The sequence below is a fragment of the Populus nigra genome, chromosome 11 (assembly GCF_951802175.1).
Source record: "Populus nigra chromosome 11, ddPopNigr1.1, whole genome shotgun sequence".
In the NCBI taxonomy this organism is placed as follows: domain Eukaryota; kingdom Viridiplantae; phylum Streptophyta; class Magnoliopsida; order Malpighiales; family Salicaceae; genus Populus; species Populus nigra.
The window spans coordinates 2,402,225-2,415,471 of NC_084862.1; the positions used below are offsets into that span (position 1 = coordinate 2,402,225).

General features: G+C 40.4%; 1 protein-coding gene across 1 annotated transcript; it reads right to left on the reverse strand.

The window, feature by feature from the left end:
* Positions 1 to 6,999: 6,999 nt before the first annotated feature.
* LOC133668649 (cytochrome b561 and DOMON domain-containing protein At5g47530-like) lies at positions 7,000 to 10,864 on the reverse strand. Its single transcript, XM_062088598.1, has 3 exons — positions 9,980 to 10,864; positions 7,686 to 7,985; positions 7,000 to 7,254 (listed from the first exon to the last, which is right to left on the reverse strand). The coding sequence occupies exons 1-3, from the start codon at positions 10,862 to 10,864 to the stop codon at positions 7,000 to 7,002; spliced, it is 1,440 nt and encodes a 479-aa protein (XP_061944582.1).
* Positions 10,865 to 13,247: the final 2,383 nt, after the last annotated feature.

Here is a 13,247-nt window from a genome sequence, read left to right on the forward strand (position 1 = left end):
ACCCAACAGGCCTAACCAGGTCACTGGCCCAAGCCAGTGACCCGGGTGGGAAAACAAAAGGCACGCGTGAACTTCCTCACGCGTGCATGTTCAGTAACATATTCAAATATTACTGTTCAAGTGAATTATAATTCACTTGAACAGTGAAATGCAAAGAATGGAATTACATACACAGAGATGAGGGGAGCAAACCTGGTGGCGGAAATGATGCTAAAGACGATGGTAATGGCGTACGCTTGCGGTGATGCTAGTGGCGGCTGACCAGAAGATGGCTGGGACGGTGGTCGGTGGCTGGGGAGCCCGGTGACAACATCTGTTCTTTCTTCTTCTTCCCCGTGTAGAGGCGTCAGCCTCTGTTTTCCTTCCCCGTTTGCTTCTGTTTGCTTCTCACGGTGTTGTTGTCTACTGGGAGGGCAGTGTTTTGCTGCTATTTTTTCGTCTACGTAGAGGTGCAGGTTCCTGTTTTTCTTCAATGGTGTCGCGACGTGTGGGAGGAAGATGATGAGCTGAGGAAGGATGACGATGGCGTGGGTAATGCTGTTGTGTTTGCGCTCCTGGTGGCGTTGGTGTCGCGGCAGCCGGCTGTGGTCGCTCTTCCTCTTCTCTGCTGCTTCTGCGTTACTTCTTCTCCTTGTTCAGTCACCTTGCTTCTCTGCTTCTTCTTCCAAGCAGTGGTTCTAAGAGCAAGGTAGGCGGTGGCAATGTTGTTTCAAACGGTGGAGAGAGAGACCAGAGAGAGAGGTTACAGTTCTTCTCTTCCCCTCTGTTTTCCTTCTTTCTCATTTGTCGTGTTTCTCACCTCTCTATGGTCTTTCGTTAAAAAAAAAACTCCTCCCTTCTCTCTTCTTTTCCCCCTCAGTTTCCAAAAAGAAAAAACCCACACTCTCTCGTTCTCTCGTTCAAAAAAAACTTCCCCTCTCTTTCGTTTCTTCCTCCACGATAGTACTGGTGTTGAGAGCAGTATTTATAAGCAAAAGGGGAGCGGCCTGCTGTTGTGCATGGGGAGCAGGGGACACCGATGAGGTTCCAACGAGCGTGGCTTTGCAGGGCACGCCTGCACTATTTTCTAGCCATAGGGTTTTGGGTTTTTTTGCAGCAACATGCGAGGAGAGAGAGAGAGGAACAGTGTCTCTCAAAACGACACTGTTTCGTTTTTTTCTTTTTATTTTATTTGTGGGGTACCTATAAATGGGTTACAACAAGTATATTGTGAAAAGCTTAGATCTGGCACAAAAAATCAAGCACTTCCAAAAAATACTTCTAATTATAATTTTCAATCCATGAAAAGAATAGCACAGATTGGCAAAGCATATTGAATGTAAATCCTACACGACGAAATGGTCTTAGCAACAAGAAAAATGTTGATTGAAATGTGAAGGTTGTTGATTTGTATGAAAAGGAGAACAACCTTCCTTCCATATTGTAAAATTATCCAACAAGTAAGCTTGTTGCATATATCAAAATAACTTTCTGAGTTGTAAAGAATCATATCAACTTGTTTGATTGAATGTTTCAAAATGTTCATGTAGACTTGGGATCAGATACTTGGGACACAACCTCTTGTTGATTTCTTACTACATTATCTGCACAATAGCTTCAAGAGTTCTTTAATCAGTTGCACCTAACATGTCGGAAAATTTACTAAAACTATAGTTCGACTAACAATCACTTCTCCAACTGAATTCCAAACAATTCAATATGGTGCACCAAAGAAATAATTCAATCTGAACCAAAAGTCTTTAACAAGAGATGCCAATTCTAACACCATTAGATTGCATAAAGACAAAGTAATCATTTTTTTCTCAAAATCGCTTCAGATTTGGTGCATTAATTATCCAAGAATCAACACTTGGATACTGTGCATAATTTCACTTCATAAATCTGTGCACTGTCATGCTTCGAAACATACACAATTCCTATGGCTTGCATACCCAGTTTATGGTAGCCCATCAATTACATATATACAAACACTTAGGATGCACATGTTCATACTAGTGTGATTGCACATAGCACGCTCTTTTTATTTGTTTTTGAAATCTATCTCTCTCTCTCTCTCTCTCTCTCTCTCTCTCTCTCTCTCTCTCTCTCTCTCTCTCTGTGCACTGTCCTGCTTCGAAACATACACAATTCCTATGGCCTGCATACCCAGTTTATGGTAGCCCATCAATTACATATATACAAACACTCATGATGCACATGTTCATACAAGTGTGATTGCACATAGCACACTCTTTTTATCTATTTTGGAAATAAGTCTCTCCACGTAAATTTACACACGCATTGCACAGACACAAGTACATCTCATATGCCTGTGTGTGTGCATGTTGTTCTGTGCTGTGTGGATGCCATTTTGATAGTATCCATTGGGCAATAATGTGCACTCAGCAAAGAAATTTCACTTTTTCCATGTGTTTTTGAAACAAATGTCAAATTAATCAACTCTCTAGGTTTATCTGAGCTGGCTGGATATATTATTGTATAATCTATCATTATAAGCTCCATCGATCCTAGCTTCCTGAATTGTGTGCCCCATGATAATTCCCCTTTATCCATGCAGCAAACATAGACACATGTTTAGGAGAAGAACAATCACAAAGCATTTCCACCGAATCTGAAAATTTCCTCGACCAAGCCACTACATTCCTCCCTTTACAGCACCCCACAATTCAAACTACCAAACCACAATAATCAAGTTCTTAGTCAAAATCGAACGTGAAATCCCCAATCCATTAATTAATTTCTACTTCTTTTGGTCCTCTATCTGGAATACATAAGGCATTCTTAACTCCGTGTGTGTGTGTTTTTTTCTTCTGATTCCAAGGTTTCGATGACATCTCTCATAACTATGAATTCATGTTGATCTCCAAAACGTTAGGCAACTCATTATACATCTTTTGACATTCTACATTGATCCCAAATGTTCCATTACTATAAGCCCCCATTGTTCCTAGCTTCCGGAATTGTATGACCCATTATCATCCCCTTCATCCCAGCCCCATAACCACTGCATTCCTCCCTCGACAATATCCTGGTGCCAATTTTTTTAACAACTGCGTTGTCAGATTCTGCAATGCAGCTATCCTGGCACTAATACCACAAAAGAACGGGTTTCCGGCTCCCCAATCAAAGGAAATCCATCAAAGACATGTTGGGGATTCCGGCTCCCCATGCGCGGACCGGTGGTGTACTGATAGTTGCTCAAAGGAGGCTAAGCATACTGAGACACAATATTTAACGTGGTTTGGCAAAACCGCCTACATCTATGGGAGAAGTCAATATTATTAGAGATATAGAGAAAGGGTTATAACACACATGGAGGAGGAGGATCACTTCACTCAAACTCAACTCTCATTGCTCTCATACACTACTGCATATGGTAGCAGGGCTGCTGCCCTTGGCAGCCCCTCTTTCTCTCTTGTTTTCTACTGGTTTTCTCTCACCCTCTGCTCAGTTTGCTCTGCTCTCTTGCTGCCTATTTATAGGCAAGAATGGTGCCACCAGCTCCAGCTCTTCTTCAACAAAGGTAGCTGCCAACTCCAGCTCTTCTTCAACAGTGGTGGCTACCAACCGTTGACATCTTGGATGGGTGCACATGGTTGGTGCAACTCCAGCTCCAGGCTCTTGACAATGGCAACCCTCTCCTAGAGTAGGGCTGCTACCACATAAGTGACAATATCACAACAATCACCCCCTTTGCCATTTATGTGGGGCAACTATCATCTTGCTTCTTCAGCACAAGCTTGCATCTTGCAGCTCTTCCAAGCTTACCATCCTGAAAGCATCTTCGATCAAGTTTACAGGTACTTGCCACATCAATCACCAGAGTCACCAAAGCACACCTTTTCTCACACAAAAGGACCACTACAACCAGATGGCCTGCCACTTCACATCTGAAGAGTGTTAACGCTTGTCTCGGGGACACACAACATTTCCCTTCGAGCTTATCAACCATGCTCGATCCGGAATGATTTATCAAGCTTCACATCAAGGCTTACAACACCCCCTCAAACGAAAATTTCTATTTCCAAGTGCGACAATCATTATTTAAGTATCTCAATATGATCACGAGCTCACCACTCTTCCAAGAGTCTACTCATCCCAGAGTTGTGTCTGCCCTCTATTCCACCCTAAGAACCACGCCTTACTTCTCTGTGAGTCTCTCGCTCTTAGTCCTAAGAATCCTGGTAGCTTTCCACCTTTAACCATGGGGGTAGCCCATTAAAGGTTGATCCATATATGTCTTGATACTTTGAGTATTACAATGCCTTCATCGAGCTCACCACTTTGACAAGAGTCAACTTGTTTCGAGAACCTGCACATGCCCTCTGCTCCTTTATAGCAATCACGTCTTAATGCTCCACAAGTCACCCACTTATTGTCCAAGGCAAATGTCTTCTAGCTCATTGATTTTTAGCATGGGGGCAATATCCTTGAAAGTCAATCCTGCATTTGTCTCCATACTCAACATAGCCACTTCATTAGCTATATATTTGTCCACTCATATCCAGTCATCACATTGGCTCTAGGGCATTCTGAACTGGGCTCATATCGTGGCCCATACACCTTCTCTAAGGTGTCTTTCGTCGTCATGCGGCGGTCTGAAATGGGGCTCCTATCACGGCCCTCACACCTTCTCTAAGGTGTCTTTGCCTGTTGTCATGAGGCGGTCTGAACTGGGGCTCCTATCACGGCCCTCACACCTTCTTTAAGGTGTCTTCACCTTTCATAGGCGGTCGCATCCTCCTTCAGCTGAGGTGTTTTAAAGTGGCTCCAAAAGTCTTTATCACCATGTGCACTATGGCAGAGATTACTGCCACTTATTACATAGAAAGAGAAAGTTGTGGTATACTCCTCGCAATCCTCCACCTCGATTTCTATGTTTGGAGCTTCTGTGCCTTTTCTGCTTGACAGTTCCACCTACACCAACTCTCTTTGGTGTCTTCGCCTTTCAACATAGGCGGTCGCCTTGTATTATAGGCGTTTGCACCCCCCTCAATTAGGTGCCTCTACAACAGCTCTCTTTCCATCCTTGCATGCATAGGAAAGGTCTTCGCATGTTGTCTTCATCAAGAGCACAAGAGACTTCCTGTTGTACAACTTCTACATAGTCTCTGCTCTGAGCTTCATCTGGGAACACTTCTTCTTCTTGCACCTGTTGTCTCATAACAGTACCTTATTGGATCCTACGGGTACTCCTGCACAATCTCTGTGTGCCCTCGTGCAATTTCTGTTCTCCAGATTTCTCCCTATTTCTTGCTTATGTTTGACAGCAGCTCATCCTGTCACAACATCTGTCCAAGTCAAAATAGGGTGCCAATCTTTATCTCATTCCTGTATTTCTCTTCCATTATCAGGGTCTTCATTAATTCTCCCCTCGAGAAATCACAGTCACCGAATCTAACTTCTTTGGAGAAATTACCACTCCATCAGATCCTTGAACATATGGAACCTAACTGTTCCCTTGTGTCGTCATCTTGCTAGTCTTCAACTGTTTCATTACAAACTGCTATATATACGAAAATAGTACCGTATGGATAATCATTCCACTAAGCAAGTTCCCAAGAAAGATTGGAGGGGTCATACTGGTCCCGCTTAAAACCCAATCTCCTAGCCAGAACTTCTTAGGCCATATCTATCCATCGTACTGTCTTTCCGTATATACATCCATTTGTTAGCTTTGTTGCGGCTTTCCTTTACATGTGATCTGGAATATACTGGTTTAATACATGATTTCTCAACATCTAGCGAGACTACCAGTTCTTAAATTCGTCAAGATTGGTCTTAATCAATTTTCACTCTCCACCTCAAATTGTCCACATAACCGAGTGTCCATAGTGTCCCAATTTTGTCTTCCTTCAAAGCCATTAAAATCTCCTTACTTAGCAGTTCAACACATGTAATTGGGCAAACATATGAGTCTTCTTCTTCTTCATTTCCATCGACCACCATGATGACCTTCAGATGCCTCCTGATCGGGCAATCTCTCTTTAATAATTCACCGTCACCACTTTCAATCACAAATCTCAACGATCGGATCGTACCATTGCATCCAAAACGATCAAATTAGCTAGAAACAAGTCTGAAATCGTCCAAATCGCATTTCAGACGGCTAAGATTTGATCAAAACAATTCTGGCCTGATAAATGGCCCAAATTCAATCTTAGATCCGGTTGCATGTAGGATCCGCTACACTGGATCCTATCCCTCAACTCGCGGCTTGGCTCCACTCGGCTCGGCGCAACTCAGCTTGGCTCGCGGCTGATGACGTGGCAGGTGGGTCGCACTATGCTGACGTGTCAGCTGATTGGACGCTGACATGGCATGCTAACGTCATGGTTACAGCATGTTGACATCATCCTGGGCATGCCTACTGTGCATGTTGATGTCGTAATTATGTCATGCTGACGTCATCCTTATCCAGGTTAGCCACGTGGGTCAGGTCAATTGATATTTGGGTCGGGTCAGCCCATCCGGGCGAAGAAGACGCGTGTGGCCAACCACCTCGTCAACGCGTGCGGCCGTTTTCGACATTCGATTTCGACATCCGATTTCGACACGGTTTTCACCAGTGGTTTCATCTCTTCCTCCTATACACATTGGTATGGTCAAAACACAATTTTGACAACTTTTATTTTTGAGCAAAAATCAAACACCACTTTAAACCATATGCTCTAATACCAATTATAGGGGATTCTGCTCCCCCTGCGGAATGGTGGTGTTCATGATCATTGCTCAAAGGAGTCTAAGCACACTGAGACACAATATTTAACGTGGTTCGGTAAAACCGCCTACATCCACGGGAGAAGTCAACATTATTAGAGATATAGAGAAAGGGTTACAGCACACATGGAGGAGGAGGATCACTTCACTCAAACTCAACTCTCATTGCTCTCATACACTGCTGCATATGGCAGTAGGGCTGCTGCCCTTGGCAGCCCCTCTTTCTCTCTTGTTCTCTACTGGTTTTCTCTCACCCTCTGCTCAGTTTGCTCTGCTCTCTTATTGCCTATTTATAGGCAAGAATGGTGCCACCAGCTCCAGCTCTTCTTTAACAATGGTGGCTGCCAACTCCAGCTCTTCTTCAACAATGGTGACTCCCAACCTTTGACATCTTGGATGGGTGCACATGGATGGTGCAACTCCAGCTGCAGTCTCTTGACAATGGCAACCCTTTCCTAGAATAGGGCTGCTATCACATAAGTAGCAATATCCCAACAAGACATCCTCTTGCTTTCCTAGTCCAACACCCTGACTCTTCATTTCATTTCTTAATCTGTATTAATCACATTCCTCAAGTGGAAATGTATTCTCCGAAAAAAATAATTAAAGGGCACCGCCACATGAGCATTATAAAGATAACTTTGATGAGGATGTCCAACATAGAAGATCCGTACAGCATGGGATAGCAGAGTAGGAAAAACAAATAGTGATCCCAAGCTTAATAGAATCAGTATAAAGGATTCAAATAATAATTATTCAATATAAAAGGAAGTTGTGAATCAATTACAGGTAAACAATGAAAATTAAAAAGAAAAACTACTTTTGGGAAAATTAAAAACAGTGTAGATCAAATATTTTCCATCAGAACCTCCTCCACTGGTAGTGCACCTAGACCAGCTGCAGACAAGTTTCTCTTTTAATTAATCGCATGTTCCAATGCAGCATTACGCTTCCCAAATCTAAACCTCCATTGCAGCTACTGCAGCGACAGTGGATGTGTTTTTGTCCACGGTATTTGACATCGAACGCTTAGTTATCGGCAGGCACCATCTTGTGCATATTTCCAATAGTAGCGTGACCAGTAGCAAAGTTAGTATTATACCACTGTAGGTAAGCCTCCAAAATCTTGCGGCGTTCAATATGTCAAATCCTTTGTATATGTTGAATATGCTTAGGATAAGTGTTGAGCAACCCGCCACGAAGTGGAACCAGTTGAAGAAGGGACGATACTTGCTATCTTTGTCAGGTCTGACCAGACCACCAAACTGTTGAATACTAAACTCAATCTAGAAGGTCAAGGAAGGCAACCACCGACCAGCCAGCCACCAGCTATGACCGACCAGCCGCCAGCCGCCTTCACACTTGAAGGTTGAATTTTCTTGTTTTGAATTCGTGTATAAATAGCAAGCTGAGCTTATGCTATTATGTGTGGGAGAGTAGAGAGAAACACTAGAGAGAAAGAGAGAGGGCGTGTATTGTAAGCTTTTTGTGTTTGTAAGCTTTTGTTCTTGAAATAAAACTTTGTGTTTTATCCCCTCTGAGTGTTTCAAAGCCACCACCAGTGGTTCCTCCCACCAACAATTAGTATCAGAGCCCCGTTCGTCAGAAAACAGAGGTATTTTCTGGGATAGCTGAATTTTCAAAGTTGTCAAAAACACGTTTTGATCATTCCACCGTGTAGAACTCGTCCATACGAACTCACTGCCGCAACAATCAGCTCAATCGGACACCGGGGTGAGCCACACGCGCCGCCTGAAGATTCTGCACTGTTTGCCCAGACGCAGCCACGCGCTCCAGAGGTTGAAGACAACTGAGCCACACGCGCGCCATATTTGAGCCGTTTAAGCCGCGCCAGCCGAGCCGCAAGTCGAGCCTCCAGCCGAGCCGAAAGAATATTCCCGAGAATATTCCCCTGTCGAGCCGAGCCGTACGCCGCGCCGCATCCAAGCCGCGCTGAGCCGATAGAATATTCCACAGAATATTCCCGGTTCAACCCAGCGAACCGCCCGACGCCTAGAATTGGTTTTTTGACCGGTTCACCCATTTTCGGACCTGATTTCTACAAAGTCAGACCGGTTCCCGACTATTTCGACCATTCCGGATCGATCTACAGTGTCCGTTTTGCCAAATTCAACTCCCAGAAGAAGATATAGTCATTCCAAGAGCAAAATGACTACAGAAAGTACACAAACACTTATTCCGAAGCTGACCAAAGACAACTATGATAGTTGGTGCATCAGATTAAAGGCATTTCTTGGTTCACAAGAGTGTTTGGAGATTGTACATTATGGTTATGATGAACCAGAGTCCAAAGAAGAAGAAGATGCTTTACAAGAGGCACAGAAGCAAGCCCTGAAAGTCAACAGAAAGAAGGACAACAAAGCAAAGACCATCATCTACCAAGGTCTTGATGAAGATACATTTGAGATCATAGCTTCCGCTGAAACATCACATGATATATGGGAGGCTCTCCAACAAAAATACAAAGGTGCCGACAGAATCAAGAAGATTCGTCTTCAATCTTTGCGAGGTGAATTTGAGTTATTGCAAATGAAGTCCTCAGAATCTATTTCTGATTATCACACAAGGATTATGGTGATAGTCAATCAGATGAGGAGAAATGGAGAAGCCATCGTCGATTCTCAAATTACTGAGAAAATTTTGAGATCCCTAGATCCAAAATTTGATTTTGTTGTTGTCGCCATTGAAGAGTCCAATGAAGTGGACAAGTTGACAGTGGATGAACTTATGAGTTCTTTGCAAGAGAGCAGAAGATTGTAAAGCGAAATGGAGATAAGGCCATTGAGCATGCCTTACAAGCAAAGCTGTCTCTCAAGGACAGATATGAGCAAGGGGAGACTTCAACAAGTGGATATACCACTCAAGCAGGAAGTCAACAATCCAGAGGAGGATTCCAGAGATTCCAAGGAAGAGGTTCTTGGAATACAAGCTTCAGAGGAAGAGGTGGTAGAAACACCACCAAAGGAGGTCGAGGACAACAAGCATTCACTCCTAGAGGTAGAGGAGGTGGTTACAATAACCGTGACAAGAGGAATATTCAATGTTATAGTTGCAATCAATTTGGGCACTATAGCTCTGATACCAATTGTTGGTGGGAGAGTAGAGAGAAACACTAGAGAGAAAGAGAGAGGGCGTGTATTGTAAGCTTTTTGTGTTTGTAAGCTTTTGTTCTTGAAATAAAACTTTGTGTTTTATCCCCTCTGAGTGTTTCAAAGCCACCACCAGTTGTTCCTCCCACCAACACAAACACCTGTGCTGTTGCAAGACAGAAGAGGACAATGCCGATGATTTTGTGACAGCCATGTTCAATTCCATGAGACCTTATGCCAAGAAATATTCCAGTCCCAAATCCAGACAGACCACCAAGAATATAGGCCAGCAGTTGACAACTGACATGCAAGTAGAACCATAAAGGGCCTGCAGATTCGAACCTCTTCAAGTATCTTGCAATGACGGCCCCAACAGGCATTAGAATACCCCAGCTTATTGTGTTCAATATTCCATGGACATTTTTCAGTGTTGTTGAAGAACTTCTTGTCGCTTTAATCCTTCCTGAAAGGAAGTCCAAACTCCCCATGGATTTGACGTTGGGACTGGATGGAGCAACACTATGCATCATTGGAGTGTTTTCAGACATTGGGCCTACTTGCCAGAGATGATTCACTGTGCTGATGTTTCCATGGAGCTCTGAGCTTGCATAGATTATCATCTCATTGTTCTGATTAGTAGCAGACAAGTCCAAGACAGGAAAGCTAAGATTTCCTTGTTCCAATCGCGTTCCATAACTTGTTATAGGCGAAGTATAGACCGCAAGACTTCCATCCGTTCTCTGAAAAGAAACGATTGCTTGGGAACCAATCATCCCTCCTGAAGTTGGATTGATTGCCCAAGCAATCCATCTGCGATCGGTCACGCCAGTATGCCTGAAGGCAACCTCAACTCTGCTGGATAATGGAAGGTAGTTCCAGTGAAGAGAGGAACTCAAAACAGGCAAGTCGCTGCAAGAAGAGAACTGTTTGTTGTTTGAAAATTTATAGGTGGTGCATGGTTGTTGTTGTGCTATGCATGACAGTGTGCACAAAGAAAGAAAGATGGCGGCCAGAAAAATCACAGAACGGGCCATGTTTATGCAACAAAAGGGCTTGAAAGAAGAAAGATCGGTGATGACTAGAGACCACGGAGCACGGAGCACGGGGAAGGAATTGTTTTTGGATAGAGAATTGCAAGGCTGGTTGAGTGAATATATAGGGATCTTGTCTTCCGTTTGGGACTCGGAAAAATATTTTGATTGCTTTGGTTTCTTGAAGTAATTGATGTTCGTCTTATAGTCTGAAAAGCATTAGAGATATATTTCAGTAGTCGGTCTATCCTTTTTTTCCAATCGGATTAGCATGCAATTTATTATTTTAAATAGTTTTTTTCTTTTTTACTTTGCCTAAATAAAGGAAAAGTATAAAAAGCCCTGGTGACAGTTTTTTTTTTTTTTCAAGGCCCTGGTGCTAGTTTATTTTTTTTGAAGGCCCTGGTGCTTGTTTATTTTTTATTTTTTTTTGTTTTCAAAGATATCAACATTATTTTATTGTGCAAATAATATTAAAAAAATAATGATACCCATAAAATATATATATTGTTTTGCTTTCAAGGGCAACAAACTCATTTTATTGTGATAAAAAAAGTGTGATAACCGATTTATGACCCATCAATTTTATAACGTCTAATGGATCCTGAAAATAATAGTTTTACCTTCCATTGCAAGTTTTGTTAGTTTTTATAGAAAGGCAAAAGCATCATTTCAATATTCAAATGAACAGGGAAAAATCTCTTGGGTCACTTAGTTTTATTGATGCCTTTCATTTTTATTTTTATTTTGGTAATTGTTAGTTTTTTTAAAACACATAAACATAATGAAAACAATAATTTATAAATTTTATAGGGGTCTCAACGGTCTCTTTAAACAATTTATGATCCTTTAGAATTTATACAAAGATTTCTTGAAGATCAGTTTTTTTTTTTAAGGTTTAATCAACCCTTTAAAAAATTGAACAATTTTTTCAACAAAAAAAATATAATTGATTTATAGTGGCTAATTAAAGATTAATAATTATGAAAATTAATTCTTATTATGATCATAATAAATTCTTTAACCTTTTAACTTTCAAAATTCACTATAAAAAAATGGTTGAAAGAAAAGTTCATGTAGTGTTTTTTTATATAAAAAACAATTAACATCCTCTTCGTCATCTCATTTTTAGTATTTCCTTCTCATTTTATGCTTTTGTTTTCCTATTAAATTTGATAATTATTTTTTTAATTACTATTGTTTTTACTTCGTAAAAAATTTTAAATTGATATGTTTTCTAGTTTCATCCTTCAACATTAAATTAGTTGGGAATTGAGCTTGTTGATTAAGCTCGAATCTAGGATTTTACAAGTTACAATTTTGAGAGATTAACTCAGGTTTAAGAGATTTATCCGGGTTTGCTTGGTTTTTTTTCTTTTTTTTAAGCTTTTTTTTTTAGTTTCATCATTCATCATTTATTTAATTGAAGATTGGACTCCGTTATTTTTTTATTTTCTATTGGGTTTCTCACGGATTTTGAAAATAAACAGTGTTATCTCACTCTTCAACATTAATTGGATTGTTTGATGATTAAGTTTTATAGTTTTATTCAATTTGCGTTCGACGAAGTTACCTCAGTAACATAACTAGGTTACAAATTTTGCTTGCTTACCTGGGTGGACTCGGGTCACGGGTTTTTTTTATCTGTTTTGGATTATATTTTTTATTCAATTTATTCCTTCAATATTTTATTTAGAATTGAGTTTTGGATTATTATTTTTCATTGTACTTTCCACGGGGTTATCGTTTTCTCAATTAGTTTTTTATTCATTATTAGAGAAGATCCTTCAACATTTAATTTTTTAAAAAAATAAATATTTTTTTAATTTCATCTTTTAATATTTGATTAATTGAGAATTGGTCTTTGTGTTTTTCTTTTTCGCTTTTCTTTTTATGAAGTTATCTCAATCTTATACCCATTATCATAAGATTAACGAGTTAACCTAGTTTAACTTCATGATTTTATTCAATTTACTTCTGACAAGTTTATACCTCAGTGTCATGACGAAGTCGCAGATTTGACATGCTAACCTGGATAAGCTCAAGTCGAGTTCTTTTACTTGTTTTCCATTGTCAATTTTTTTCATTTTATTTACCTTTTTTTTAGCTAAGACTATAAAATTCAATCGATTCAATGATGCAATTTTTTTTATATTTTAGAAATAATTTCATTAATTTAATATTTTTTTATAAAAGATTAGCTCATGGTCGCGCGAACCGCTAGTCTGCCTCTAATAAGTACTTGGAGTGTTATAGCAATTGTTTTTCAAGTATTTGTTTGCTTAGAAATACATGAAAATAATTTTTTAAAAAAAAAATTATTTTTAATATTAATATATTAAAATAATCTAAAAAAATAAATTTTTTAAAAAATTAAATTTTAGCC

Bases quoted from the DNA above. Each gene is read 5' to 3' on its own strand.
- LOC133668649 (XM_062088598.1), bottom strand. From the start codon at position 10,864: ATGGCCCGTTCTGTGATTTTTCTGGCCGCCATCTTTCTTTCTTTGTGC. The intron at 7,986-9,979 runs GTGGGAGGAACA...AGTATTCAACAG, and splicing joins CAGCACAGGTGTTTGTGTTG to TTTGGTGGTCTGGTCAGACC. The intron at 7,255-7,685 runs GTTTAGATTTGG...AATGAAATGAAG, and splicing joins CTGCAGTAGCTGCAATGGAG to AGTCAGGGTGTTGGACTAGG.